Below are 27,481 nucleotides of genomic sequence, written 5' to 3'. Positions count from 1 at the left end.
GCCTCCCAATGTTGCCTTGGTTACCAATTAAAGCCAGTCCCTATCACTCGCTGCCTTTTGCTTTCCGTTCCAAGTATCCTGCTTCTCCTCATTCACACAAAGATCTATCATTGCTGTGCATATTGTCCATGACATGTCCTCTGTGCTGTTGCGCATTTTCAAAAATTTTATTTGTCCCTCGATTAACTTTATTTGTTTGGTATGAATCACAATGCTGAGGAAATATTGTGCTAATCCTAGTGTTTAAATGATAAGCATCACTCCAGATGCAACTTATCATTGCAATACCTTTCAGCTCCAGTAACAATGACAGACCATTATTCAAAATCTAAACCATTCTTTAAAAAAAAAAAAAAAGTAATTGCATGATACTATGCCCCTGGAATATAAAATTTTGAATTATAATTTTATTATATAATTATCTAATAGGTTTAGGATCGACATGCGGGTGTGGAGTAGGATCAGCTGTAAAGATGCGAATGATTTCATCCCCTGCCTTCTCATAGACCAACTTCTCCAACTGTTCTACCTCAAAAGGTCTAAACTTTCCTAGCACATAGCTCGCTATAAATTCTGAGTCTCGCTGCTTGCTCTCGGGTCGACCAATACCCACACGGAGTCGTCTAAAATGTTGAGTCTTCAATGACTTGACGCATGATTTGATTCCATTGTGTCCATTCGCTGATCCCTCCGATTTAAATGATAGTTTTCCAATGTCGCGTTCCATGTCATCATGTACCACAATAATGTCCTTAACAGGGAGCTTTAGATCACGAGCTATATACATATTTATAAAAAAATCCCATGGAAGTTGCTTTTCTTGTTAGACACTATTTAAATAAAAACAAAGGCAACGCAGTGCTGAATAGAGGCAGAGCATTTGTTACCTGCACGATAGACTGATGATCCACAGATATTCATCGCCTGCAATGGCTTTAGGAGAGTAACTTTGAGATCAAATTTGGTGAGGACTGCTAGGGGCCGCTTCTTTCTCTCTGATATAGAAGGGTCTATGGCTGCCGTCATTGTCCCTTCTGCTGCCGTTGCTGTTTCTTCTGCTTCCGCTAGCGTCCCCTCTGCTGCAAGTAGTTTTTTAACTCCTTGTGGGGAAACACGCACTCGATTTAAATTGGGCGTCTTCTTCTTAAATGTAACTGAAGTTTCAAATGTGGCAATCTCTGCTTGCCACTGATTCATCCTCGTCCATTCCGCGTTAAAACGTTTTGCAATACTATCGATAACCATCATTCCTACATTATGGCGTGTTCCCGGGTGTGTATGGTTTCCAAGTCCTACCACCTAAACAAAAAATACATAGGAGGACATTTGTAAGTAGGTGTGGATACAATCTAGGTGGAAGGATTGTTAGTGTTATAGTATTGCTAAACATGTCTTACGAGAATATGTCTATAGGTTGTCGCCATTGGTGTCGTCATGTCGTAGTCTTTATTAATTAGAGAAGGAAAAAAAAAAAGGAGAAGAAGAAAAATAAGTGATGAATTTGTGTGCAAGCAAGTAGGTACAGGGGATTTGAATGTAGGAATGAAGATCCAAATTTGATCTACCCTCTCTGTATAAGTGGCTGGTGTATGTTCTACAAAAATCCAAATCTCCGCTCGGGCCGCAGCAATATTGAGAAATTTCGTTTTATTTTTTTTTGCTTATGACAACTAGAAATACGTTCACAATCTCCTTTTTGTATGCAGTCTATCTCATCGTACATTCGACTGTGCCTCCCTTTTTTATACCTTCCCGCAGTCGCTTTCGCAACGCTTTTCCCTCTTTATTGCTCAGGCTGCATGTCACCCTCACCCATCTCTTGCTGCTCAGGTGCCGCTCCACCACCACCCTGCTGTGCTTTGGCGCCTGACAATCCAGAAACAATATCATCAACACGCAACAACAAGCACGATGATTCGATGGCAGTCTTAATCGTCTGTACCTTGACTGCATTGGGCTCCCAGATTCCGTACTCATGCATATCAACAACTTTGCCTGCATGTCCATCAATACCCCAGGAGTGATGGCCAGTCGCGTGTTTGGCACGCAATGAAGTCAAGATCTTGATAGCATTTCCTCCGCAGTTCTGGATAAGCGTACGAGGAATCACCTCCATAGCCTCTGCAACAGCCTTGTATGGCCACTGGACTGTTCCCTCTAGCGTTTTGCTCTTCTCCATCAAACCTACAGAAATAGCCATCTCTGTGGCTCCTCCACCAGGAGAGAGCTTGGGGTTGAAATATACATTACGAGCAACGCACATAGCATCCATCAAGTTGCGCTCAATCTCGTTCAAGATGTCCTTGGAAGGTCCACGTAAGACAATGGTGCAAGCCTTAGGGTTCTTACATCCAGTAAGGAAAGTGAAGTATCTAAAGTTCACAAGAAACGAGCGTGAGAAAAACACGCTTGAGGCTTACTCTAAAAGAAGACATCCATGCCATAGCATGTGATGGTGTATAGATTACTCATCTACTTACTCGTCACCAATCTTCTCGACGGCAAATAGGCCGCAGTCAGTTCCGACATCAGACTCCTTCAAATCGTCGACACGGTTAGCAATCGTTGCACCAACAGCACGAGCAATACGGTTGTTGTCAGTTTTGCGGACACGGCGAATGGCCGTAATGTTGGCCTTGACAAAGTAATGCTGTGCCAAGTCAGAGACACCCTTCTCTGTAAAAACAATATCGGGTTTCAACTCGATAATCTTGTCGCACATGCTCTTAATTTGCTCTTCCTCAATTTGCAAAATCCTTGCCCAGTCCGACTCCTTGGTCACCTCAATATTGGTCTGAGACTCGCCTTTCTTGTACTCGAGAGGGCAATCCAACAAGATAATACGAGGGTTTTCAATGCGGCGACGCATCTTTGGATGAGTCACATCCTTGTTGAGCATTACTCCATCCAAAACCCTAGAATCCTCGATCTCTCCACCAGGAATCTGTAACATAAAATGATATGATGCGACACATGCATAAATTTAAAAAGAACTTGCAATCGACTAGCGTGCCAATTGCACCCATGTAGATTAAAGTATTGCACCTGTAGCTTACCTTCTCGACACGAGCATAGCGCTTGATATCAACCTCTCTGCGTCCATCTGATTCAACAGCAACGCAGCGGACAGCGTCTAAAGCCAATTTGCACATTAAGTCGCTCCAACGGCTGACAAACTTGGTACCAATTGAAGTCTTGACCAAATCCAGCATCTCTTTAGGATCATTCACATTGACAGGGACCGAAATCTTGTCAACAATCTCAATGGCATCTTCCAGAGCCTGTTTGAAGGCAGCGATAATGACAATCGGATGAATATTACGCTCAAGAAAAGGAAGGGCTTGAGCAAGAACTTCTCCAGCTTCATATGTTAAATTGTAAAAAAGCTCAAAATGTTAGCCAGATAGTATGTCTCATGTGGCCATTTCTATGTGAACGCTTGATCCTTCTTGGAGTGCAAATATTTATCATAACAGCGCCTCTTACCGAGAATAATAACACTGGTAGTTCCATCGCCAACCTCCTCATCCTGTGTCCTAGCAAGCTCGATCATGCTCTTAGCAGCGGGATGAGCGACCTCGACTTCTCTGAGGATAGCATTTCCATCGTTGGTCAGGACGACGCCTCCCATAGGATCCAACAACATCTTCAACATTGAACGTGGTCCAAGACACGTCCTAATGATATCAGCAACGGTCTATATATGAAGAACATATTTCAAAAATTAAGGACAAAAAATCTGATCAGCACTGAGCTCATGAGCTCCCATCAAGCCACTTCGTGACAGAAATGCAGGCAATATGAAAGTTGTGGGGGTTGGTAGTACCTTGGCAGCGGTAATGTTGGAGGTTTGAGCTTTGCGACCAGTCTCGCGCTCCACATTGGTGTCTAAAAGTATTGAAAAAAGTCAGAATAATGAAAGTCCAGCGAATTAGTTCAGCATCCTGCTTGTTGTTTGTGGACTGAAAACGCGTTTCTTCCATCTAGTTCCTTGAGAGAGTGTGTTGTGCAATGGTGATCAGTGATGGTTGCACTGATCTGTTTCCTCTCTTCTTGCATGTTGACATTGTCTTTTTCTTTCTGCATGTATGTAGCTCGTACTCATCACAATGACTTGACTCATCTTGCTAGTTTATTTAAGCTGCTCCTGTGAAAGATGGTGAAAGATGGAAAAAAAAAAAAAAAAAAAAAAGAGAGAGAGAGAGAGAGAGAATAAGGAGAAGTATAAATGGATGAGATGCTTAAAAGATAAAAAGAGATGCCTTGTCTGCTAGATGTGTGTTTGTAAATGGAACCAGCGAGAAGGAAATAAATGATTTAAGCTGTGACGCTTACGGGGCATTTACAGATCAAACTATTTCTTTTTCTCTTGAGCTTTGACTTTGTTGCTTGCAAAGTACGTTGCAGAATAAAGTAACCAGCCATAAACAACTCCTACAGCTGCATAAACAGATGTAACCATCAGGGGCAGGAATGCCATACTCTCTTGGCCAAAAATAAGCTCATGAATCAAGTTTACATAAACTTGGAGAGGCACCCATCCATAAATATACAGACGTTCTAGGATTGTATAATGGCGTAATAACGATCGCGTCGATATAGAAAAAGCACCAGCCTCATTCGATGGTAGCAATGACTTTGGTATACACTGGTCCAATCCTGCTCCAATAGTGATAAACCAGATTAATGTAACTAACACCTTGATTGGTGTTTCTATGGAAAAAGAAAGGAACAAAGGTTAATCCATGTTAAAGAAACAATTCAAGTCAAGATAACGCAACATCGAGAGGGATCATTGATATTACAGCAAACAATCTTCCCATCCCCTTACCTTCACGAGTAAAGAACAAGGGCCAGAGGCCAATATATCCTGCAAGACTGACGATCATAAACGAACGAACATCTCTGGGCGTTAAGAGTCTTCCAGTCTTGTTATCTGAAAAGGACCCTGCTCCGGATCCTGATTGCGGAGCCGCTCCTACTAAATTTGCAATAGCAATACTCATGGTAACTGTACACAGCAAGATTGCCTTTTCGTGTACATGCCATCCAACCAAGAATGATGCGAAAGCTGATAATGCAACGGAGCCAATGAATCGTTCAAACGTCGGTTTGCGGAACACAGAGATCAAGCCAGGGAGCTGTAATAGAGCAGTTAAAATAAAAGTCTGTTGAGTTGTCACTGTAGGCAAAACTCCGAACGCCGTATCGCCCACCAGGCCGCGTGTCATTGCTGCAAGGGCCGAGCTATCGACAGAGAGATCAAGATAATGACCGAGTGGCGTTTTCGAGGCTAGCGTAATCAAGACTCTATCAGTAAAAGAGTACAACGCCCAAACATTGGCAGCCCAGTACGAATGACAGAGGCCTCGCTTGAATGGGAAGAGACGTGACGCCAACTGAGGAAGTTGATCCATTGCGATGAAAGGTCCCAATGATGCTGCAAACACCACAATGACGCTGAACCCCAATGCAAAGAAGTTGAGCGGCTTAAAAGCCGAGATCCATGATCTTGCTATCAAAGAAGAAGGAGGAAAAAAGTCTTAGCTCCGATAATTGAAGCAAGGATAATAGCAATCATTTCGACCGTTACCTCGGATACTATTGCCAGAATTCTCAAAGCAGTAGGCACGAAGAAGAAATGCAAAGTATGAAGGTGCAATGTACAAGTAGATATGCTTGAAGTTCAGCAAGGCTGCAAAGAGGATTCCGGATCGTAACAGCTTTCCCTACCATGAGCGCATATAAAAAGGGAATTAGCCCATTTATGTGCATAATCAAAATAGCCTGGTCTTCATGTCTGAGTTAATTACCTGTTTCGCATCCACTAATGAATGCACCATGATTCCGTAGAGGAATCCATTATACTGAAAATGCATGTTGTCAACCATCAGCAGCCCGGGGTTTAACATAAGAGACCAGCTGATAATCTTTTGTAATGGATGATTACCCATGACTGCCAGCATCCTTTGTAATGCCCAGAATAAGACCAATTCGCTGATAATGACGGTTGTCCGTTGAAAAAGAATGGTTGCCGGAGTATCATAGCTGAGGTTGTCTACCTGAACAATCTTCGGATCAGCTTGAGCTGCGAACATAGAAAGTAACTTTTCGAACCATGCGAAGAATGGAGGATAATCTAAGGTCCATTCACTTGTTTTCTAGTGATAGCATTGGATGATCCATGGTGCCCCATATTAGATACTAGTAACAGTTTCATAAGTTGAGCATCCATTCTATTGAAAAGAACATTGTATCGAGATAGATACCTCATAGTACCACTGTGAGATAGGTAGAGAGTGAGTAATGGCCAGCCAGTTACGATGGACTTCAAAATCTGTAGAATGGCTAATTTCATTTGAAAGAAAAGGAAGAGAGGCCGATGCTGATGAGCTATCATATTCTTTGAGTATGGTCATCGTTGTTTTATTATCGCAACAATACGCACTATGTAGGGAACAGCAACACTTTCAGTGCGATGCTGATGGCGAGTAATGAGGTCTGCATACCTCGTAATGGTAACGTATGTAAAATGAGGAAGGAGGGAAGTAATGCAAGATGAATGTAGAGTTGACAAGAATACATGTACTCCCTGGCGCGTCCTTCGCGTTATTGTGGCTTGTCCTGCGTGCGACATGCCCATGATGCCATGTTTCTAGAGCCATTTCTCTTTTCGTGAATGTAAAAAACCATTCTACTCACACACAGCCAATCATGTCATCAAAAGAGCTACTCGAAGAATACACCAAACTTACTGCCAAATTAGAACATGTATGCAACTGTCGAATTATCAAATTGTTAATAAAGATAAAATAAAAGCTCTGACACCTTTTGCCTTTCCATTTTTCTGACCTGTATAACAGATCAATGAGACACTTCAAGAGATGAATGCGGTCGACATCGCACAACTAATTGACAAAATGCGCACCGTGGAACGCAAAATGGGGCTCGTCTACACGCTATTCAAGGTATGGTTTAACACACCCTACAAACTAAAAAAGTTAATGACTATATTTTACAACTCTATGCTCTGACACGTTCCTTCCTTCCTTCCTTATTTTTTTTGCCCTAATTTATTTTATAATGGTACGTATTGGAGACATAGTCTTCTGTATATTCTGTAACAATGCAAGATCAAGGTCAAGAAGAACAGACAGAAAAAGAAGAGAGTTTCGTACAACATGAGCGACGCCGCAGTAGTATACCAGGGTCACAGAATAATCTATCAAGTAGTGTAGATCAATCGTTCCAACTACAACAGCAGCAGACATCACAATTTAGGAGGTCTCTCTCTGGCACAAATGATTCCACCAACATCAATTACAATAGTGCTCGGAGACAATCACAGACAAGGAGCTCTATCGGGTCAACACTAGCATCTCGACCTGCAATACTAAGAGTTTCAAATGCTAATGCAGCCAGAGAAGAGCTCCAGACAATATCGAATACACAGCCATCCGCTTCATCAATACCATCAGGGTCAGGGCATGGACTACGGATGAGTAACTTCGGTCGTCGGTCTGTTTTGTCTGTTTCGCGCGGTTATTCTTCCTCGAGATGGAGCCAAGCTCCCATACGTGGATCAGATTACACTACCAATCGCCCACGTTTTTGATAATAAACACTAGAAATAAGGATTGGCATTGATTGATTAATACATGTATTTTGAGAGGCTTTGACGATTTTATTGAATTTCGAGCAAAGGAACAGCACCTGAAAGAAAAAAAAAAAAAAAAAAAAAAAAAAAAAAAAAAAAAAAGGAAACAGAAATGGAAATGATCAATTAAAAGGAGGGATCTGCCATGCAACAGATCCGATGGGCCGCTTTCATCGTCTTTTCACCCCTCCTACAGCTAAAAGACGAATGCATAAAAAATAAGAACACCAATAGCAAAAATCCACAAATACGTCTATCTCATTCTTATTGCTTTTACTTGTCAGCTGTACTTTTTTTTTTTACAATCGTGACACCGACATTCATCGATTCAAGGAAAAAAAAAATAAAAAAAAATGAACACTATTAATTACTATACGATATCTAGACCACAATATGGACAACAGCAATCACAGGCGCTAGGAATGGAACAGGAGTACGAGCAAGGGCACACCTGGCATACTCGACATCGAAAGCAAGGGCAAGATCAACAGTATGCGGATCTCTTATTCTCTGTTACCTCTCCCCTTACTTCCAGTAACTACAGCAGCAATAGCAGCAACAATGACAACAACAACAGCAGCAATAGCAACCCATTGTTGATCCGATCGATTTGGAAGGAACACTTGGCCAACTTGCTCTCACGCAAGTTTTTGACTATCCTGCTCTTGGGCCAATTGTTATCACTCTGTATCACTGCAACAACTATCTTTACAACAAAGCTAGCTCAGGGCGATCAACCTGTCTCTATCCCCACTACACAGTCTTTTCTCAATTACTTTGTCCTTGGGTTGGTATATACCAGTATCACCATCTACAAAGAAGGTGTCTTCAGCTGGATCGAGACTATCCGTAGACGAGCACTGTATTGTAAGAAAAAAAAATTGTACTACCACGCTTTATTTCTTTTTTGGGAGGCCAGAACTTCTCGTTTGTCAGAATTTTATGATGCATAATTTGACACGCATATTCTTCAGATATGCTTTTTGCCCTAGCGGATGTCGAGGGTAACTATTTTATGGTCAAGGCCTACAACTACACCTCTTTACTTTCAGCCATGCTCCTTGATGCATGGACGATCCCTTGTGTAGTTCTCTTATCGATCCTTTTCCTCAAGTTGCGCTTCAGCCGTTATCACTACTTGGGTGTTCTTTTGGCCATGATCGGCATGGGTTTCTTAATCTGGTCGGACATGGAAGCTGGCAAGGACTTTCCTGGATCCGATTATGTGAAGGGTGACCTCTTTTGTCTCTTGGGTGCTACGCTTTATGCTATTTCCAATGTATATCAAGAGTTCTTAGTTCGACAAAGGCCTCTTTACGAGGTTGTTGGACAGATGGGATTTTGGGCCACGATCTTCTGTGGCTGTCAGTTAGCCATCTTGGAAAAAAATGAGATAAAGGACATTGAATGGACGCCTAGCGTAGTCGGGTACATCATTGGTTTCGATACTGCCATGTTCATCATGTACTCTACTTCACCTATCCTCATTAGACTATCCTCTGCCACCTTCTTCAACCTCAGCCTCTTAACGAGCGACTTTTACGGCCTCATCTTCGGTATATTTTTGTTTTCGGCCAAGGTAAAAGACATAAAGAATAATTTGTCCTTTCGCTTCGGGAATGAAGACGGAAAAAAAAAAGAGAAATCTCAAGCTTAGTGACGCTTTTCCTTCTTTTTCCGCCAAAAAAAAAAAAAAAAAAAAAAAAAAAACGTATAGATTAACCGCCTCTACTCAATCGCATATACCCTCATCATTGGAGGTATCATCGCTTATAACATCTATCCTGCGCCTGAGCCGAAATTCAAGAAGATCCTCAAGTGTGATTCCGATGTCAATGTTGGTGACGACAGCGATGATGACAATAACATAAAACAATGCGCGGCTAGGCGGTAATAGCACCTCCTCCCATCATCAGTCAGGCAACGCCGGCCCATATCTGGCATAGTGCGAGCCAGAAAAGGAGGAAAGAAGTATTTGCCCTCTTAAAAAAAAAAAAAAAGTTTGTTCTAAGGCTGGCATGTTAAATAAAGCAACTGACGAGTTACTAGAATGTCTACTGAAAATTATTAATTTTTTTTTTTTTGCCTTTTTTTAAGTAATATGTAAGCTGTAAATGTTGATGAGGCGAAGGTGCATTTGTAAATGCATTCCGCCTGCGCGGTAGCTTGAAGAGGATTTCCTCTCTTCCCCCTTTCTTTTGCCCCCTCTGCCTCCCTCCTTCCTTGGGGCCAATTATGACGCATTGATCATTTTGTAATTCGTACTGTTTACATCTTTTTTTCCTCCGCGGGAAGGAATTATTTTTGTAATTAGTTTGGTAAGAGTGAGTCTAATTATGATGACGACCATTTGCCGCGTAAAATTTATGACACAGCCACGTAAAAAAAGGAAAAAACAAAAGGTATCGGAGAAAGGCGCAGCATTTTTATTTCCTTTCTCATTCCTTTCCCCTTCCCTTGTCAATCTGTCTAACGACCTTTTTATTTTCTTTGAATATGGGTCGTTACCAATAACATTTCTTTAAATCTTTTTTTTTTTTTTTTTTTTTTTTTTTGAAAAATGTAATGAGAGAATACGTTTTTTTTTATTGGAAACAAGTGATTGGAGGAACTATACACGGGCGCGAAGTTGGTAAAGAACAGTGGCAAGATGCTTGCAAGCTTCTTTTTTTTTTTTTCTTATTGCAATTGTTGTTGCGGTTGTTTTGTCTAATATACTATTATACACACTGTCCTTTCCTTCAGAGAAAGAGAATAGTTTTAAATCAACTTGCTTCTAGCTCTAGCAGCCATCAATTCTTCAGTCTCATGGCTTGCGGGGTGAATACCATCCTCTCGGTGGCTCTTGACTGTATAATGCCTCAATAGGGCATCGCGTCTCACAAAAGTGCGCGGGCAGTATTCACAAGGCCATGTTTTCTCTTGATGCTTCGAAGCTTGATGTCGCTTCAAGTCATGGATCCGTCCAAAACTCTCCAGAGGGCACAGCTCACAACGGAATGTCATCGACTCGTTTACAGGGTTGAAAACCATTATAGATCCATCCTCGCTTCTAATCACGGTCATACCCTCTGTATTCGGGAGCTGCAAATCCGTTGGTATAGCTGTAGTTGTTACGGGTGCCTGTTGTTGTTGTTGATGTTGGCTTGAAGGTGCAGCAAAAGCAGAGCTACCTTGAGAGGCGCGTCGCATGTACGGTGTCGATGGTGTCGTTGCCGCAGGCGATGATGGGCATGGTGAACGTGGCATCTCGACCTTGTGGCGGTGCTTCGGTGACTGAGGAGAGGCGGGGTGGTGGCTATAACGAGATGAGAATGTTGCAGCTGGAGAATTGAACGAGGAAAACGAAGAAATTAAAGAAGGAGAAGAAACAGAAGAAGAGGAAAAGGTCGAAGGATATGGGTCGCAGCATATTTCAGGGGAGAGTGTTCTCGATCGTTGAGGCCCGCCCTGAGTTGACATCGGAGGGGATGGTGAAGTGTTCTGGTGGCGTTGGCTGTGAAGGCTGTAGTATTGTTCCTGTTCATTCTTTTGGTGCTGACGCAGTTGCTGATAATATTGAACGGAGTCTTGTGATTGCTGTTGCTGCGATGGAGTAAAGAGATCGAAATCAGAGGCATCCAAGCCAATGGTGGAGTAATCGAACGGAAGAGCGCTCTCTGACAACAATTCGTCAATAGTGATATTGAATTGGTCAACCAATTCACCTGTCTCATCCGCGTCCAATAGCCTGATAGATACTGCAGCAGGACTCGAATAAGCTGACTCGCTTGATGACTGTGAAGAAGGGCCTGAAAAGCATGAAGATGCGGGCGAAGCGGGTGAAGCATAAAGTTGTTGCTGTTGAAGTTCGGTCCAGATCGGATTGGAAGGGTTCAAGCGAGTTTCATAGAGAACTTGTGTATCCTGTTGTTGTTGATAAAGCGTAAACTCTTGCTGCAGCTGGGGATCTTCTTGATCATAGAGAGTAGTGTACATCTTGCTAATTTCCATAGTGGTTTCGCGACGGAGACCAGGGGCAGCTTGATCGCCTTGTGCGCCAAAAGTGAATGTATTTGAAACGTGCATTTTCCGAATTAAATGAATTTTAATGTAAAGATGTGCGTGTCAATCAACAATATCGATGTGTGTAAATGTCAATAGAATTGGATGCTGAATATGTGTTTAGGGAAAAAAACTGAAAAGAAAGAAAGAAGAGAAAGAGATGATCGGAGTGAGAGAGAACGCGCTTTTGTATTTTTCTGCTGCGGTCACTGTCTTGTTTGTGCGCCTGAATTAGTAAATTTTTTTTGGGTTTTCTTCTCTGCTTTTATACTAGCTGGATGGGAATAGCGTCTTGTCGATTGACCTGTCCCTCACTCTTACAGGGGCGGTGTCAATTGAAAATCACCTCTTTGCCAACTCTATTTGAGACAGTCTTTTCTTAATAAGTTTTAGTGTCGATTTTTGTCTTAATCCCAAATCTATTTTTATTACATGTTCTCTATTTGACCATCAAATTACTCCAAGTCAATCGAATACGGGAGAAGTTTAAGAACAGCTCGAGCCAAGTATGCAAATGTGCCTTCTTTACCCTCCTGCGGCAAATCATAGAACATATTCCGCGCCAGAGGCTCATGCTTCTCCATCTTCAAGTCACCTGCTATTGTACCAGAAGCTCCTCCTTCCAGAGCCTGACCTTTCCCAACAGGACCATTGATAACCCATTTGGTCCAAAAGTTTTCCATTGCCTCACGTATAATCACAGGCAGGTCAATCACCTCGGGCTGCACCTCCATTCCTGGGTTGCGGTCTTCAATTTTGGCGATCACCATCAGAGTCTCAACAGCAATCTGGCGTTCTGCTGGGTCAAGAATGACTCCTAAAAAGTTCTCAACAGCAAGTGCAAAATTAAACTCCTCAGGAGTCTTTTCAGATATGATGGGATCACGAGGCAAGAAGTGAGATCCAATTCGGAAACCTGCAGCACGTGAAAGAATGCTCCACACGCGTGGGTAGAATTTGTCGGGAACACGATGCAACGAGCCATCGTTCTTGCGGCGACGCAGCCATCGTCCCGAGGAGTTGGGAACAAAAGCAGCAATGGCAGATGGAGAAGGGAAAGTTTCCACGTTGTTCGCTTTGGCCTTGCATGTTGCCAAATCAAATGTTTTTTCAAGGACTGCGGTAGGTCCATCCATGTAGGATTTGTGCGCCTCAGCCGCCATTCCTGGTTCAATGCCTAAAAAAGAGCAAACAAAAATAAGGTTTAAATTATCCTTTCAGTGTGAAATTAAATTTTATCATGAGCGATTATAATTGACAACTTACCCTTTTCGCCAATCATGCACCAGGAGTCACGATATTTGACATCGTTGATGTGTTTGCTGCCCAGCTGTTTAAGGGCGAGGCGTGCCGCAAGTGTCAAGTGCTCAAAGCAGTCATCCTTACAAGCGCATATCACAATCATACCAGGATGAAGCCAGTCCACCAGGCGTGCAAGATCATCACTCTCATCCTCAGAAATATGTGTATCGAATGAGACCGATTCTATGACAACGCCTTGAAAAGGGTCAATAACAACCATGTTAATTCCACGAGAGGGCACAATTGACATAGCACTGTCATTAATAATGATCTTGGAAAAATTTCCTGAATGATAGCCTCCGGATTGAACCTTGATAGTGAATGTGGTTGAATCCTTGGCCATGTTAGGGATGGGGACGGCACCCCATGACGAAGATGAGGCGATGTTTAATGCTGCAGCACCGTCAGCGGTCTCCCCAGCCAAGGAAACGTTGCCCGGCACACGGCGACCAGAGACAGGGCTAGCTCGGCCAGAAGTCTGGCTTCGAAGAAGAGTGTTGGTAGCATTGGAGCTAAGCGTAGGGCCAGAAAGTACGGTTCCTAGCAATGATTTAAGCTCGAATGGGGAAAGCTGCATCAGGTGCTCAATAGCATCCGTCTCGTCACAACTGTTGAGACGAGAGATTTCCTCGCGCAAGGCAATAATCAGGAAATGCGTACGCAGACGCATGATACCCTCAAACATTTCTGGATCAGCTCTGATAAAAGAACCGAGGTAGATTAGGACCTCTTGAACAACGGGACCCTCACGAACATCATCGAAGTTACCATCATAAATCATGCGGCTTAGTACATCAGGTCCAACCGGGGTTGTAATAAAATGCTCAGTAGGTCCTGATCCGATGGTAATTTGCTTTTGGCGAATGACCAAGTCAGTAATATTGATGGTCAAAGAATGGACGACCTTATTTAAGAGTCCAGCGGCCTGACGAACAATTGACCAAAGCTTGAGCTGGAGTGATTTGAAGTAGACTTCCTCCAATAGCGTGCGGACGGTCGCATCCAAGTTGCTGACATAGTAGTCCATGCCTTGACATGATAAAAGGTATTGTAGCAAATCAATCTGATCATACAGGTTTACCGAGATGGAGAGCATATTCTGTGCAGCCTCCATATTGGATGGATCCCCAAGAGTTAGGCCTAAGCTGTCCATACCATCAGCCGAATCCTCAGAGTCTTCATCTCCTTCCGCATGCGCCTCAGTGATATCTAAGTTTGCCAAATCGGGAGTTAAGCCACCTGAGCTTGTGGCTCCATTCTTGGTTGTTTTGGGACGAGGTTCTTCATGGTCTTTGAGCTTGAAAGCCTTCTTAGTTTTCTTAACTGTATAAGGTTCCTGACGTTCGGAGGCAGAGGGTGTTGTGGCGGTTGAAGCACTACGGATATGTGAATCAGAAGGTACTTGGGCTTGAGAATGGGATGCAAAGTAGCCGTCTCCGTCAAAGTCAGCAGTATTCACAGCAGGAGTTGTAAGTGAAAGCCCTATTCCAAACGAAGATGATCGACGACGCATAGACCACCGATGGCTGGGAGTTCTACTTCCCCCAGGAGTGGTGGCTTGCGTTTGCTTTTCATTCAGTCCCAATTTCCTGGCATGACGACCCTTACGGCGATCTGCAGCACCTCGCAAGATACCGAGCCAATCAATATCCTTCTTGGTAACTAAAAAGTCAAGAGACTCGATGCAAGAAGTGTTGACCATCTCGCTCAAGCGGCCCAAACGAACACGAACATTGTTGACCACACCGCTGCGAAGAGTCATGAAGAAGTTCAGGAGATTACGCTTGTTGTCTTTTTGGGCAGAACCAAAGCCTTTTCTCCACGTTGTCAGTGGCTGGGAGTTATCTTCGGTCTGAGAGGCAAAGCTACGTGACTTTGATAGTCCGCCCAGCATGGCATGCGTCAATAAAATAGTCATGGTAGGTCGCCCAGGAGAGACCCAATATTGACGGACGAAAGCCAACTCTTGCTCAAATATGGAAATCAGATAGTCGTTATCGCTGGTCAGATAAAATTCCTCATTATCCAGGAAATCGGGAGTGAATGCATAGAGATGGCCCTGGACGCGATACAAGCGGGAAGTTCCTAGCGATCCGATAGGGCGCTTGGGTCGTCCTGACAATCCCAATTTTGTATTCTTTCCAAGAGCCGAATACACTTCCTTGAGTCCCTGAGGATGGCTGACGGTGATAGGGTGGACTTGATCCATGGTCTGGGTTTCCAATCCGTACATATTGAGCATACTCTGTAAATTGGCGTCCTCAGCCAGAAGCACAACCTGAACTACAGTGTCATTGGGTTGAGTCTTGCGAGCATTAAAGCGTCTTCCAAGAGGATCAATCTCTGCCACGCTGAGTAAGTTCTCATAGATAAGGCTTCCAAGAGTATGGAGAGAGTTTGCCCAGACAAGAGGGATGTTGTCATTTGCCACACGGGCCTGGGTATGGTTCTCCTTCTTTTCAGCTTCGACTAAATGGTGAGGCACATAATACAGTTCAGGAATAAGAGGAATATGCTCAGGGAGCTTGTTATCACTGCCTGGTGTGGTGAATCCTGGTGAAGTCGGTGTCTTTGGTCCTCGACCATCCTCGTTGTCAGAGATCGAGTCTGAAATGAATTGACCAAAGTCCAACAGCGATGCTGAGTCAATGATAAGGGGCTCGAGTTTTGAGCGGTACTCCTCGACTTGATGTTCATTCTCATTGAACAATCCATCCAAGATGAAGTACGTAAAAAACAGGGGCCATTCGCATTCAATACCCTCGAAAATCTTGAGTTCGTGAGCATCATAGTGGAGACGACTTGTGTCTACATATTACAAAAGACGCAAAGGAGTTATAAAACTACAGAAGGGATAAATTACAATACCGAGATCTGATAAATTAATTTGGCGATCCTTTACCTTCGACGATAGTCTGATGGCCATCACGCAGAAATCGCTTACACCCGTATTTGCCTCCAAGCTTCTCAATGATCTCGTTTCGAGTGCGCTCAACAAGTTTAGCATCACCGACCGCAAAAGCCGGGAATCCGATGACTGAAAGCAAGGCTGCATCGATTTCTTTTGAGTTTGACTCTCTTGGAAGAGCTGAGTGCAAGGTGGTATAGTTGCGTGTAATCTCGTCAGGCAATGCATGGATGACCTATTTCATAATATTACAATGTGGCAAAAAAAAAAAAAAAAAAAAAAAAAAAAAGCAAATGAGCAAAATATGATTGGTGGCTTCAACAACTATATACTCTACATATTACTTATCAAACATACCGAGCTGGGTCCACCGCGTGACCCGAATAGATTGACGCCATTGATTGCTTGTAGAGCAGCGACGGCCATACCAATCGAAGATGAGTTCAACTCGGGTTCACCATGGTTAATCTTGTTACCTCTCTCCCAAATACCGTAATCAGGTGTGCGATATGCACGCTCAATGTAAAACACAAGGTTCTGAATAAAGTCAACTTCGTCTGTCGTATACACAATCAATATCCCGGAGGCCGTCATTTGTGCCAGCGCCAATAAGAAGATGGATGTAGCATCGATTTGCAGATGGCCCCACTCTGAATCACCAACAACAGTGTCTCCAGTAGCAGTGTTGTATTTGGCATGCAAACAGTCGTTTAAAGCCTGGGTCTTCTTGAACGCCTCAACTTTGTGCGCCTGCCGCATCATACTGAACAACAGACCACGCATCAACTTTACGACGGCATGTTCAAGCTCATCTAATAGCGAAGGAAAAGTATGTGTATTGGTGCGGTCAGCAACAGGCATACGATGTCAAATAAAATGAAAAGTAATGTTTAAAAAAAAAAAAAAAAAAAATTGCGCACAAGTAGAACGGCGAATTACAGGTGTATGAATGGATATCTGCATTCATGACACTTATCAAGGAATATACGAGTAGATCAACTCAACCCTAGCCACTTTCTCCCTCAGAACAGTCCGCAAGGACATCACGCTCTATGGTTTTCTTGTATTAAACTTTGATTATTTTTTCAAAAAAACCATTAAGCTTTCCCCCCCTTTCTCTCCCGTCGCAAGATAAGTGATGCAATGATAGTAACATATTTAAAGGACAGAGCGCACAAATGTTTACACTCCAAGCACATTCAATCTTCGTGCTAATCGACCCTATTCAGAACCAGGTATTAACTGAAGTATCCTTATCAGGAACCAATAGACAACAGTGACCCGCAAAATTTGAACTCCCCCCCTTTGTCAGGACTATATAAAGCCAACTTAAACCGATTCAGTCCAATTGATTTAAAGGAAAAAATATAAAATAAAATAAAATAAAAGACAGAAAAAAAAGTATCGGGGCAGTTCTGGAAAATATTTCAGGGAAAAATGTGTTAAGTGGAAGCAATGTTTGAACTTACATGCTCGGCCTTCATCATCATCGACCCGACGATAGGCAAGGGCAAGACCAAAAACAGCCATGATGGAGTAAACATTATCACTAAAGGTATTATAAGAGCGTGATAAGAAGCAGCAATCATACAAAAGGGATCAATTGAAGCATTAGTATTTCAACTAGCGGTTTCTCACGTACTACAGAAAACAAGAAATTAGAGGAAAGCGTAGCAATCCACACACTCACCGAACCCAGGCATCACGATAGTCTCCATGAGTTGTAACAGCGACGGATGCAGGGATCAGGCCTGTGGTTGGATTCTGCCGATTAAGGATTACGGCCTTGACGTTCCGATAGTAACAATCGAGTCTCTTGCGGACATTTGCCTGAGAATGGTACATGCTTGAAGAGAGGAGAAGCTTTTTTGTTCAAGAGGAAGTGTAAAGAAGGCTTATGAAACGCGAGACACAAAGAAGAAGGGGGAGAAAGGAAGAAGAAGGGGGAGAAAGGAAGAAGAAGGGGGAGAAAGGAAGAAAGAAAAAGAAAGAGGAAAAAGAGGGCAAATGAAGTAGAATGAAGAATGGAATGACGGAAAGAGGATGCAAATGAGGATCACTTTCCATGGAGAGATCATTCCTGCAGGGGATGAATGAGAGAACTGGCAAACTCTAAAAAAGCGCACTGACGTCAAATCCATCGAGTAAGGAAATGACGAAACCAAACTCTTTGACAGTTGCCACTAATTTTTAGAGAAGAGTTCAACATTGGGACAAAGTCACGTCGTTTTTTATAGGACAAGACATGAGAAGATGAGACAGGACAATAGTAGCGTTGATTCCATTTATTATGTCTATCCTAAACAAGAAAATGATATAGGCTTACAAGAGTCAAGGGATGTGTGAGAAAGGGGGGCCAGATTGGCTTTACGGATCGCCACCAGATAGAACAAAGCATTTGTAATCTTTGACTGTTGGCGGACGCGTTTTCTTAGTCCTTCTTAAAGGAATCCGATAATGTTGTGAAGGAACTCTCTCACGAGAGTTGCTGACAGTTATTGATACATTGTATTTTTATCTGGCTTGCACCCAATGTTAGATCAAATAAGAACTGGACAATGTAGTGGTGTTCCATTATTCTGTTTCTCCTGTCTCATCTCCAAAAGCTAGGTTCAAGCCAATTGCACTGCATCGGAGGAATAGATAATATTGAATTCATGGACCGTTTAGGGCTGCGTTACCAACTGGTCTGTCTTCGAGTATATTTATTCTATTCCAAAACCCGTAGCCACATCCGTAACATCTGTGGACAAAAAAATAAACGGTCAAGCTGGAATATGGAAGTAGTGAAAGCATAGAAGCTTCCCTTCATTCTCTATCAAGACATGGTTTTAAAAAAAAAAAAAAAAAAAAAAAAATGTTTATTATGCCACCTATTCCTAAGAATATGACTGTTCTGAAGCTTTAAATATCAGCGCGTATCCACAGTTTTATCATCTTATTGCTTCTACCCAACTTTTATTCTTCAGTCGACACTGAGTTTTTTACATATACCACCTTTGCAGTTCATCTACACGCAAAAACTAAACTAAAATTTGACAATAAACGCGGCCAGCTTTAATGAGGCCACTTGCTTTAGTCACGAGCATGGCGCTCGTGCTTCCTTTTATGGCTGCACAAGCACAGCGCGTTGTTGGATACTATGGAAAGGTAATAGTTAATTTATTTGTGGAGACACCTGCTTTCTCGTGTCTGCCTACTTGCCCATTTGCAATTCTCTTTGCCCAGCACCCACAAAGCAAGCGCCAAATCCGTTTAATGATTCTGTAGGCGACTCAAACCAAAGGTTCCCCATTAATACCCATGGCAGTTTATGAACAGCTCATTACCAATATGAGTAATATAAAATCTCAACTACCCACGTATTTTGATACGATATTGGAGAAGACCGATCGTTCTGTTTAATCTGTGAACTACTTTATATCTCAATTTACTGACAACGTTGTATTTAAAACTTCCTGCTGGGGGGTTCTTTATTGATGGTTTGTTTGTTTGCTTCAAAATAGACTGCTGGAGAGTGTCCAGACTATCCAGCCTTCGCTCCAGCCCAGTTACCTTATGATCTGTACACCCACCTCAACTTTGCATTCGCAATGATCAACGCCGATGGAGTAATCGAAATACAGCATTCTGAGGATGAAGTGCTTTACAAAGAATTGAACGACCTCAAGATCAAGAAGCCTACCCTTAAAACTGCTATCACTGTGGGTAAGAAAGATAAAATGTGCTTGAACATAAATCCGTTCTTGAAACCATGCGAGCAACACTAATTTTTTTTTTTCTTTTTTAAAAAAAGGTGGTTGGGACATGGATATGGCGCATTACTCTAAAATGGTTTCTACACCGGCCAATCGTCAAAAGTTCATTAAATCAGCGTTTTCTTATATCCGCAAATACGGCTTTGATGGAATCGACTTTGATTGGGAGTAGTATGTAACCTTGATCTTTTGAGTTCTTGCCTTTAAACAATTTCCTTCATAAATTCTAACCGATGAATACTGAACTCTCTAATGAACAAACAAACATAAAAAAAAGTCCATCAGACAAGCTACGAGGAGGCCATGACAATGACCCAGAGAACTTTGTTGATTTCGTACGCGAGTTCCGCGAAGCTGCCAATGCGGAACAGCTGAAAGCAAACCAACAGCGGCTGATCGTCAGTATTGCATTACCCGGAGGACCCTTCCATGGCCAATACTTCCTTATCCCCAAACTTGCTCAATATGGTGAGAAAAAAAAAGGGGGGAGCTCTAGTTTTCACAAAATATTTGCTAAAATACCTTTATAATCTTTTCTTCCATTCTAGTTGACTGGTTCAACATCATGGCTTACAACCTTCATGGGTATGGGATTTTACGCGCTATTTTAACGCCTTTTTTATTCAGTCATGTACTAAGATGTGATGCTAAAAAAAAATCTTTCAATCTTCTTCAGGCAATGGGAAGATATGGTTTTCTGTGCTGCGCCACTTTTTGACACTGCAAACAATACCAAGTATCATGGCTATTCTGTTGATGATGCTGTCAAGTCCATGGCTCCAAAATCCGTTAGTCCCAAAAAGTTCAACTTGGGACTTTCGTTATCTGGCGTTACGTTTACATTGAAGGACAAAACCAAGACCGCACCTGGATCTCCAGCTATTGGGCCAGGTAAGCAAGGTTGTCAAGAGAAAGGCGCCATGGCATACTTTGAAGCCAAGAAGTTGTCAAATAATTTCCAGACGGTCGATGTAAAAGCCCGTGCTTCTGATCATTTTGATCGGGAAGTGACTCAAGAGCCTCGTATGGATGACGTGGGCAAGTGCATGTACATGGTCGTGAACCATGACCAGTGGGTGGGTTACGACACTCCAGAAACCTTCAAGCACAAAATGAGCTACTTAGGGAAGATCGGTTTTGGAGGTGTCAGTATTTGGTCCATGGACTCTGATTCTGCCAACCACGAGCTGACTAGATCTATTCACCAGGGTTTGGTTGAGAATCTTGGTCAAGGAGGAAAATTAACTAACGTTGATGTGAATACGAACTCAACTAATGGTAAATCTCAGGATATTGCAAGTCAGAACAAGGACAAGAATGAAGGCGCGAAGAAGACCAGCGCTGGAGCCCGCGGTGTCTCTACAAAGAAGGGTGCGAGACTTTTGGTCGATATGATGGTTATGATTGCACTTGGCATTGTTTTCTTTGCATAAAATAAATAAATAAATAAATAAATAAATAAATAAATAAATAAATAATGTGGAGTCTTTAATAGTGCATGAGCTCAACTGCTTAGAAAAGGAACAAGAGCACATGAGTTGAATAAAGATGAGAGTGATTTAGACCCATTGAGCAATCAGAGACTACTATGCGGTTTTGTTCTTCATCAATCTGCTCGCCAAGGCAAGAAACTCTTGGAAGTCAATATGTCGATTATTGTCGGTATCGAACTCTCGAATCATGTTTTCCACAGCATCCTTACTGTAGCTTTCACCCACTACACGCAGCAGCGAGCGCAACTCTGTAGGACTGATGGCGCCGTCTCCATTTTTATCAAAAGCATCAAAACTCTCCTGAAAGCAGGCAATTTGTTGTTCTGTTAACGACGACTGTTAAAAAAAAAAAGAAAAGAAAAAGAAATTAGGCTGATTTCCAAAAAGTATATTTCACAGCAAGATGCAAAAATTCTTGATGATATTTAGGGCAACCGCAAAGGTTGGGAACATTGTGTAGCATTCGTAAAATAGTCTGTATAGCCCCATACCATGATGGAAGAATAGATGTTTGACAAGTGAAAGGATCGCGAGGAATGGCACAAAGTAAAGTGATCTCGAATATCAGGGGAACAAAGAAAAAGGAAAAAGTGAAAGAGAGAGAAAAGAGAAAGAGAGAAAGGGATGGGAGATGAGATATAAAGTAAATGAGAAAAATAGGTTATTTTTTAATTTTTTCATGGGTCTCAGCATCCTTCCACCGTTGGACGAACTTTTCTAGACTCCTGCAACTTTTTTTTAATTCTTCGGAAACACCATTCATTTTAATAGGTTCTTAAGCCCCTGACTCCTTTTTCAGCTCTTAGATATTGAATATTAAAGTGCAACAGAGACAGATGATGTCGCTGGTCTGGACAAAGTAATTGAAGACCGGTGGGATGAATCGTTTGAGAGCCAGCCAAATGTGTCGCGATTAACAAAAAGCATTGAATTCCATGATGACACCATAGCTCCTAGTTTACCATTTTCTACATCGTTGTCAAGTCTTTTCATTTCGTTGTCGTGGATACTTTGGGTGAGATGTACAGAGTAACAATCAAGCACAGTTATAGCAGTTGTGCCATGATGTTTCGTACGCTTTCAACAGAACGTTGATTACACATTTATTTCGTATCGAGGCTCAGACCGTCACTTCATTCTCTCATTTGTAACAGAATAATAGAAAGAAAAATATATGTAATTATAACATGGCTGGCAGAACTTATTTGGCAGTGTAACTCCTCAAGGAGTTCTGTGTTGTAAAGGTCCTGCTTTTGCTTTATTTGTTTAGTTACTGATCTTGTTCTTGATCAGTTGTTGAGCAAGTTGCACAAATTCGTTGAAATCAATACTGCCTGAGAGGTCAACATCGTACTCGGCCAAAAGGTTTTCAAGACCTTTGGCATTGACCTTGTGTCCAACGATGTGAAGGAGCGAGTGCAGTTCGCGACGATTAATGGAACCATCATTATTGCGGTCAAAGGTGTCGAAGCTCTCCTTAAGATCAGCAATTTCCGTATCTGAGAACTGGTCAGACTGTTTCGCAACGAAAATACACGAAAAAAAAAAAAAAAAAAAAAGAAGTCAGTACGACAAGGTATTTAAACCTGAAAGATGAAGTGTTAAACATCGTATAGGAATGAACATTACCATAATGAATGTGAATTTAAGTAGATGAAGAATGAGGAGTCGAGTTGAATTGAGCAGCAAGAAAAAAGGAAAAAAGAAGAAAAAAAACCTGCTTTTATTTCAACTTCAATGGGAAAACACTTTGGTTTTTCTCGCGCTTCTGCACAAGTCAACGACAAAAAAACCAGAACACCAAAGACCTGATGGCTGAATACGTCAATAAAAAAAAAACCAAACCATTGAATTGGACTAGATTTTGGACTGAGGGAAAAAAGAAAAGCGCCGTTGACAGGCTGCAAGTACCAAAGTTGCTCATGGGTTCTGCCCAGTCAAAACTGACCTTCTTTTTTGGGTGAGCACAGTCTCCAATTGTGAGAAAAGTGAATTTCACCATACATTAATCTCTTCTCTGACTTGTTTGCATCATCAACACAATGATTGTCAATCCTGTTCTCGAGAGTGCAGAATTCATTCACAATGTAAACCGCTTGTGTCCAAAATAGTATGCTGTACTTGTATTTCAGCACAAACAATATTGCTTACCTTATCAATCAATCAATCATCATAATAATAATACATAACAATAATAATAAAAGCATAGTAAGCATGTCACCGTTCCAAGTGATGGGATCCAGCAAGGCGCCGCAAAAGTATATTCATATACAACTTGTTGTAATGAAAATTCAAAATGAATCGTGATTAATCTCTTACTTATACGAGTAGATCTTTGAAGCCATGAAGAAGACACATTATGACACAAGCAAGGTATTCAAGGCAAAATCCACACTGCGCTTTATAGCATGCTTCTTACACAAGCCTAAACTCTCACTTTTTTCTTTTTTTTTTGTAAAAAAAAAAAAAAAAAAAAAAAAAACTAGTGGAAAGAACATCCATTGAATCCCAAGGAGTGCAACGAAAGCACTGTCGACTGGTATTAAAATTAGGCTTCTGCTACTCACTCAACTCGGTTCATGCAGATTCTAACGAAGGACTATTGTTTATTGTTCGACAGGATTTTTTTAGTAGACTTGTTAAACTTTTCGTTTTGGTCCGAGATCGACATTGACGACACGGGTGTACCCCACCCAGATCGTTATCGAGTTACATTCGATGGCATTGGATATACAGGTTACTGGTCCATGGTAGCTGCAATCAACCGAGGTAATTCCGCAATTAGAGTTTATCCCTGTTGAATTAAAAGGGAATTTGTTTTCTCAGAGTAAATTATTTCTTTTCAAAAGCGTTACATGAAGGTATTCCAATCACAACACCTTCATTCTACGCTTCACAAGAAAAGCTACCAGATGAAGAAATAAAGAGGATTTTCAGGTCAGACACTATCGAACAGATTCCTCTGCTGCAAGACAGGATCCATGTTATACGCGAGGCTGGTCGGGTCCTCGTTGAGGTAAGATTAGGTTTTTTTTTCTTTTTTTCTAGTGCGTCGTAATTCCAATGTTTCTATAACACTCTTTTGTACTGATTTTCCTAGAAATTTGATGGAAGTTTGAAGAACTGTATTGTTCAAGCAGACAAATCAGCATTGAAACTGGTTGATATCATCACATCCAACTTTTCTTCGTTTCGTGATGAGACAGAATTTTGTGGACGAAAAGGTGGGTAGAGTGAAAAAGAGTGTTTGTCGTGCAATTCTTTTTTGATACTGATTTTTTTTTCCTCCTTGCGTGGAAACTACAACTTAGTCCAATTTTATAAACGCGCCCAAATACTCATTGCCGATCTTTGGTAATAGACGCCTCCTTAGTCTTTTATTTGTCTTTTTTTTTTTTTTTTTTTTTTTTTGACACTTCTAACGCTATTCACATCAACTACAAATTTAATAATTTCATTCTATATTGAACGCGAACTAACTTCTAGGGCCTGTTTTCAGAATAAGAGTTACGGGGAGTTCTATGATATTGACGAGATCACGATGTTTGCTGACTACCGTGTCCCTCAAGCATTGTATCATTTTCACTGCCTACAATACTCACCCGAGCTACTGCAGATCCTCAACCAGGGGCAGTTGCTCCCTAATGGATCACCATTGGAAGTTGAGATCCGAGGTAACTCTATTTGGGCTGTTGAGTTGATCCGTCGCAGAATATTGGAGCTAATCCAAGTGGAGTTGGAGCAAGCACAGGCACGGGTAACAACTGAAACGCAGGATATGCCACTACCAGTCATGAGGGCCGTAAATGCAATTTTGATCGACTTCTTTATCTGGGACTTTGCTAAGGCGGCACAGCTCAATTTGACATTGGGTCAGAGGCCTGTCAAGGTGCACAGAACACGTTCTATATTTTATTAGGCTATAGACGTTATAGATGTATGCCAGACAGTTTACAATAGAACAGGGCCCATTTTGTGAGCAACTTTATGACTCTGCTTATTGCTCAGCAATAGTACCATGGAGACATTATCTGTAAAAGACTCATCAGCTTTGTAAATTGTGATGTCCATGAACAAGTCTTGCACCATAAAAAACGGCCATATCAGTCTTTGATTGGCAAAGATATCAAATCAGGAAGTCATGATAAGCCAAAAAATCTAATCGACAATAAACATTATGGGTGCCTTACTTTAAAGATAGTTCCCTGTGATGGGGTGATCGTATTGATAATGTTTGGAATAGGGTTGTAGAGGATAATTAAGAATGCATTCTATAAGGCATTTTGAACATTGGAGGTCTCCATAATAAGCACTAGACCTTTGAAAGCCCAATCTTTTTTCTGTGGACTATGGTTGTTGTACTCAAAAATGGCTTAGTGGCGCGCCTTTTTTACTCAAAAGAATTTCTCTGAATGAAATATGCGGATCTTCCTCTTTGAAATTTATTTTTCTTGTATGTGACCGTTTCATACCGAAACTGGAAATTAGGGCAAAATGGAGGGGACTCCATTGTCATGTTAACTTCAATGGATGTAAAAAAAGGACATATCGATACCATCGATCAGCTTGTCGATAACATCCAAGAACGAGAACATCAACAGATTATTCATGGGGCAACATAATGATCACTATTATCAAAAAGGAAAAGGAAATAATAGCTTGTAACATAGCCTGCAATATTACCAACGATGCAGCACTTTCACATGGCAAATGACTAAATTATAATGAGGCGCAACAGAGTGAATGACATGGACCATGACCTTAAGAAATTTACGCTGAAACGATAGTAATGAGGCGAATTTGAGGGAATCCAACATGTTAGTCAGCTCTTTTATATAATGTCTTTTTGATAAACAATCCAACATTAGAAATCAGCACTGTTCAGGAATATTATCGACATTTAGGTCGTAGACAGAAAACCATCGCCTTATCACCTCTTACAAACATGCATACCAAGTTCATCAACTGACAATACAAAATACCTTTGGGAACTTGCGATTTATCCTGCGTCAATAGAAAAATGGTTACGCCCCTCAAGAAGCACACCATCGTGAAGAAGCACACCGCTACCTTCAAGCGTCATCAGTCTGACCGCTACAAGACTGTCAAGGTACTAAATTTTACTCATCCACAAGGATAGCTTTAACATTAGGGTATAAAAATGACCAAACAAAAGGAAGGAAATTATATATGGCAGGATTATTCGTCTCTAGTAAGATGCAGAAGAACTGGAAGGATTGGCATATTCAAAATATTGCAACAGAGCGAGCTTTTCCAGGAGATTATTATTTCTTATGTCATGTTGCATTACTTATTTTTCAGTTGACACTGAATTGTGAGAGTTCACTCTACAATCGTACGATTGAGCGGCGATGCGACCAGTGATCGGATAGCCACATCAATATGCTAAAGCATCGACAAATAAGTATGGAGCTTATAGGACTCGGAATAACGACACAATAATCATGCGGATAATGTTATTAGGCAGGACTACTAAAAAAAAAAAAAAAAAAAAAAAAAAAACAGACATTATTGAATGATAACTACCACAGAAAGGCGATACATGAGCTCTACTTTAGTTTCAGTTAATAACAGCAACTAATGCATTCTTTTATTATTTTATTTCCTCATGCAGGAATCATGGAGAAAGCCCAAGGGTATTGATAACCGCGTTCGTCGCCGTTTCAAGGGCCAGATTGCCATGCCCAAGATCGGTTATGGCAACAATAAGTTAACCCGCCACATGATGCCTTCTGGCTTTAAGAAGTTCGTAGTTTCCAACATTGCCGAGTTGAACCTCTTGCTGATGCACAACCGCACTTTTGCTGCTGAGATTGCTCATAACGTCTCGTCTCGCAACCGCATCGCTATTGTTGAGCGTGCCCAGCAGCTCAACATTAAGGTCACTAACGCCAATGCTCGCGTCAGAACCGAGGCTTAAAAAACAAAGATTTCTCTAGTTTTTTTTTCCTCTTGTCTTTCTGTATGTTTGTTATTCAGCTTTGACTAAGTTATTGGATAATACAAGGAACAAAATTGGGAAAAAAAGAAGTGTAATTAAGGAACTTGGCAGACATCTCTCGGCAGCTTTCTTCGATTTTGGACTCCATATCTCATCCAATAACCAAACAAAGTAATCAAAATCTCAATATCAGAAAGAATAAAGGACGAAAAGATGGTGCTGTTTCCTATGTTTGATTCTGGGTTCAATTATCATTATTCTTATATTTTTCCAACTTTCCTCAGAGCTGAAGATCATGCCATTCAGGTCTATTTATGTTTACATGGAGGATTATGTCCGAGTTCCGCTTTATTGTGC

The 27,481-nt window shown here is 41.6% G+C and overlaps 12 protein-coding genes across 12 annotated transcripts; 5 read left to right on the top strand and 7 right to left on the bottom strand.

Annotated features, from left to right (window-relative positions):
- Nucleotides 1-418: 418 nt before the first annotated feature.
- BCR41DRAFT_389569 (peptidyl-tRNA hydrolase-domain-containing protein) lies at nt 419-1,530 on the bottom strand (the record flags this gene model as incomplete). The annotated part of the gene is made up of 3 exons (XM_022028138.1): nt 1,398-1,530; nt 888-1,299; nt 419-777 (listed from the first exon to the last, which is right to left on the bottom strand). The coding sequence occupies exons 1-3, from the start codon at nt 1,434-1,436 to the stop codon at nt 419-421; spliced, it is 810 nt and encodes a 269-aa protein (XP_021877114.1). The 5' UTR covers nt 1,437-1,530.
- Nucleotides 1,531-1,643: 113 nt separating this feature from the next.
- BCR41DRAFT_327622 (chaperonin-containing T-complex gamma subunit Cct3) lies at nt 1,644-4,180 on the bottom strand. The gene is made up of 6 exons (XM_022021663.1): nt 4,102-4,180; nt 3,827-3,888; nt 3,487-3,697; nt 3,057-3,361; nt 2,481-2,944; nt 1,644-2,372 (listed from the first exon to the last, which is right to left on the bottom strand). Exons 1-6 carry the CDS (start codon nt 4,121-4,123, stop codon nt 1,784-1,786), a joined length of 1,653 nt encoding a protein of 550 aa, XP_021877113.1. The 5' UTR covers nt 4,124-4,180; the 3' UTR covers nt 1,644-1,783.
- A 20-nt stretch (nt 4,181-4,200) lies between these two features.
- BCR41DRAFT_327618 (glycosyltransferase family 57 protein) lies at nt 4,201-6,569 on the bottom strand. The gene is made up of 6 exons (XM_022021662.1): nt 6,449-6,569; nt 6,270-6,348; nt 5,814-6,161; nt 5,594-5,729; nt 4,832-5,515; nt 4,201-4,713 (listed from the first exon to the last, which is right to left on the bottom strand). Exons 1-6 carry the CDS (start codon nt 6,505-6,507, stop codon nt 4,355-4,357), a joined length of 1,665 nt encoding a protein of 554 aa, XP_021877112.1. The 5' UTR covers nt 6,508-6,569; the 3' UTR covers nt 4,201-4,354.
- A 294-nt stretch (nt 6,570-6,863) lies between these two features.
- Nucleotides 6,864-7,635, top strand: BCR41DRAFT_361758 (hypothetical protein). The gene is made up of 2 exons (XM_022025601.1): nt 6,864-6,968; nt 7,106-7,635. Exons 1-2 carry the CDS (start codon nt 6,885-6,887, stop codon nt 7,613-7,615), a joined length of 594 nt encoding a protein of 197 aa, XP_021877111.1. The 5' UTR covers nt 6,864-6,884; the 3' UTR covers nt 7,616-7,635.
- A 444-nt stretch (nt 7,636-8,079) lies between these two features.
- On the top strand, nt 8,080-9,551 carry BCR41DRAFT_312254 (hypothetical protein; the record flags this gene model as incomplete). Its single annotated transcript, XM_022021078.1, has 3 exons — nt 8,080-8,524; nt 8,632-9,236; nt 9,375-9,551. The coding sequence occupies 3 exons, from the start codon at nt 8,080-8,082 to the stop codon at nt 9,549-9,551; spliced, it is 1,227 nt and encodes a 408-aa protein (XP_021877110.1).
- Nucleotides 9,552-10,417: 866 nt separating this feature from the next.
- Nucleotides 10,418-11,916, bottom strand: BCR41DRAFT_389566 (hypothetical protein; the record flags this gene model as incomplete). Its single annotated transcript, XM_022028137.1, has 1 exon — nt 10,418-11,916. Exon 1 carries the CDS (start codon nt 11,723-11,725, stop codon nt 10,418-10,420), a length of 1,308 nt encoding a protein of 435 aa, XP_021877109.1. The 5' UTR covers nt 11,726-11,916.
- A 179-nt stretch (nt 11,917-12,095) lies between these two features.
- On the bottom strand, nt 12,096-17,956 carry BCR41DRAFT_361755 (glycosyl hydrolases family 15-domain-containing protein). Its single transcript, XM_022025600.1, has 6 exons — nt 17,602-17,956; nt 17,381-17,460; nt 16,269-16,723; nt 15,906-16,146; nt 12,968-15,811; nt 12,096-12,878 (listed from the first exon to the last, which is right to left on the bottom strand). The coding sequence occupies exons 1-6, from the start codon at nt 17,754-17,756 to the stop codon at nt 12,157-12,159; spliced, it is 4,497 nt and encodes a 1,498-aa protein (XP_021877108.1). The 5' UTR covers nt 17,757-17,956; the 3' UTR covers nt 12,096-12,156.
- A 1,063-nt stretch (nt 17,957-19,019) lies between these two features.
- On the top strand, nt 19,020-21,102 carry BCR41DRAFT_389564 (glycosyl hydrolases family 18-domain-containing protein; the record flags this gene model as incomplete). Its single annotated transcript, XM_022028136.1, has 6 exons — nt 19,020-19,061; nt 19,418-19,619; nt 19,708-19,840; nt 19,947-20,137; nt 20,218-20,254; nt 20,346-21,102. The coding sequence occupies 6 exons, from the start codon at nt 19,020-19,022 to the stop codon at nt 21,100-21,102; spliced, it is 1,362 nt and encodes a 453-aa protein (XP_021877107.1).
- Nucleotides 21,082-21,840, bottom strand: BCR41DRAFT_327609 (calmodulin). Its single transcript, XM_022021661.1, has 2 exons — nt 21,654-21,840; nt 21,082-21,498 (listed from the first exon to the last, which is right to left on the bottom strand). The coding sequence occupies exons 1-2, from the start codon at nt 21,654-21,656 to the stop codon at nt 21,256-21,258; spliced, it is 246 nt and encodes an 81-aa protein (XP_021877106.1). The 5' UTR covers nt 21,657-21,840; the 3' UTR covers nt 21,082-21,255.
- A 389-nt stretch (nt 21,841-22,229) lies between these two features.
- BCR41DRAFT_361752 (hypothetical protein) lies at nt 22,230-23,110 on the bottom strand. The gene is made up of 2 exons (XM_022025599.1): nt 22,792-23,110; nt 22,230-22,677 (listed from the first exon to the last, which is right to left on the bottom strand). Exons 1-2 carry the CDS (start codon nt 22,792-22,794, stop codon nt 22,429-22,431), a joined length of 252 nt encoding a protein of 83 aa, XP_021877105.1. The 5' UTR covers nt 22,795-23,110; the 3' UTR covers nt 22,230-22,428.
- A 270-nt stretch (nt 23,111-23,380) lies between these two features.
- BCR41DRAFT_361748 (hypothetical protein) lies at nt 23,381-25,152 on the top strand. Its single transcript, XM_022025598.1, has 7 exons — nt 23,381-23,535; nt 23,649-23,701; nt 23,783-23,931; nt 24,012-24,178; nt 24,263-24,386; nt 24,474-24,516; nt 24,649-25,152. Exons 1-7 carry the CDS (start codon nt 23,506-23,508, stop codon nt 25,079-25,081), a joined length of 999 nt encoding a protein of 332 aa, XP_021877104.1. The 5' UTR covers nt 23,381-23,505; the 3' UTR covers nt 25,082-25,152.
- A 753-nt stretch (nt 25,153-25,905) lies between these two features.
- BCR41DRAFT_361742 (50S ribosomal protein L32) lies at nt 25,906-27,210 on the top strand. Its single transcript, XM_022025597.1, has 2 exons — nt 25,906-26,272; nt 26,798-27,210. Exons 1-2 carry the CDS (start codon nt 26,183-26,185, stop codon nt 27,101-27,103), a joined length of 396 nt encoding a protein of 131 aa, XP_021877103.1. The 5' UTR covers nt 25,906-26,182; the 3' UTR covers nt 27,104-27,210.
- The last annotated feature ends 271 nt before the right edge of the window (nt 27,211-27,481 follow it).

Source organism: Lobosporangium transversale, assembly GCF_002105155.1.
Source record: "Lobosporangium transversale strain NRRL 3116 chromosome Unknown BCR41scaffold_50, whole genome shotgun sequence".
Classification (NCBI taxonomy): Eukaryota; Fungi; Mortierellomycota; class Mortierellomycetes; order Mortierellales; family Mortierellaceae; genus Lobosporangium; species Lobosporangium transversale.
The sequence above is the reverse complement of the archived record's forward strand: the minus strand, read 5'-3'. Positions and strand labels throughout refer to the sequence as shown.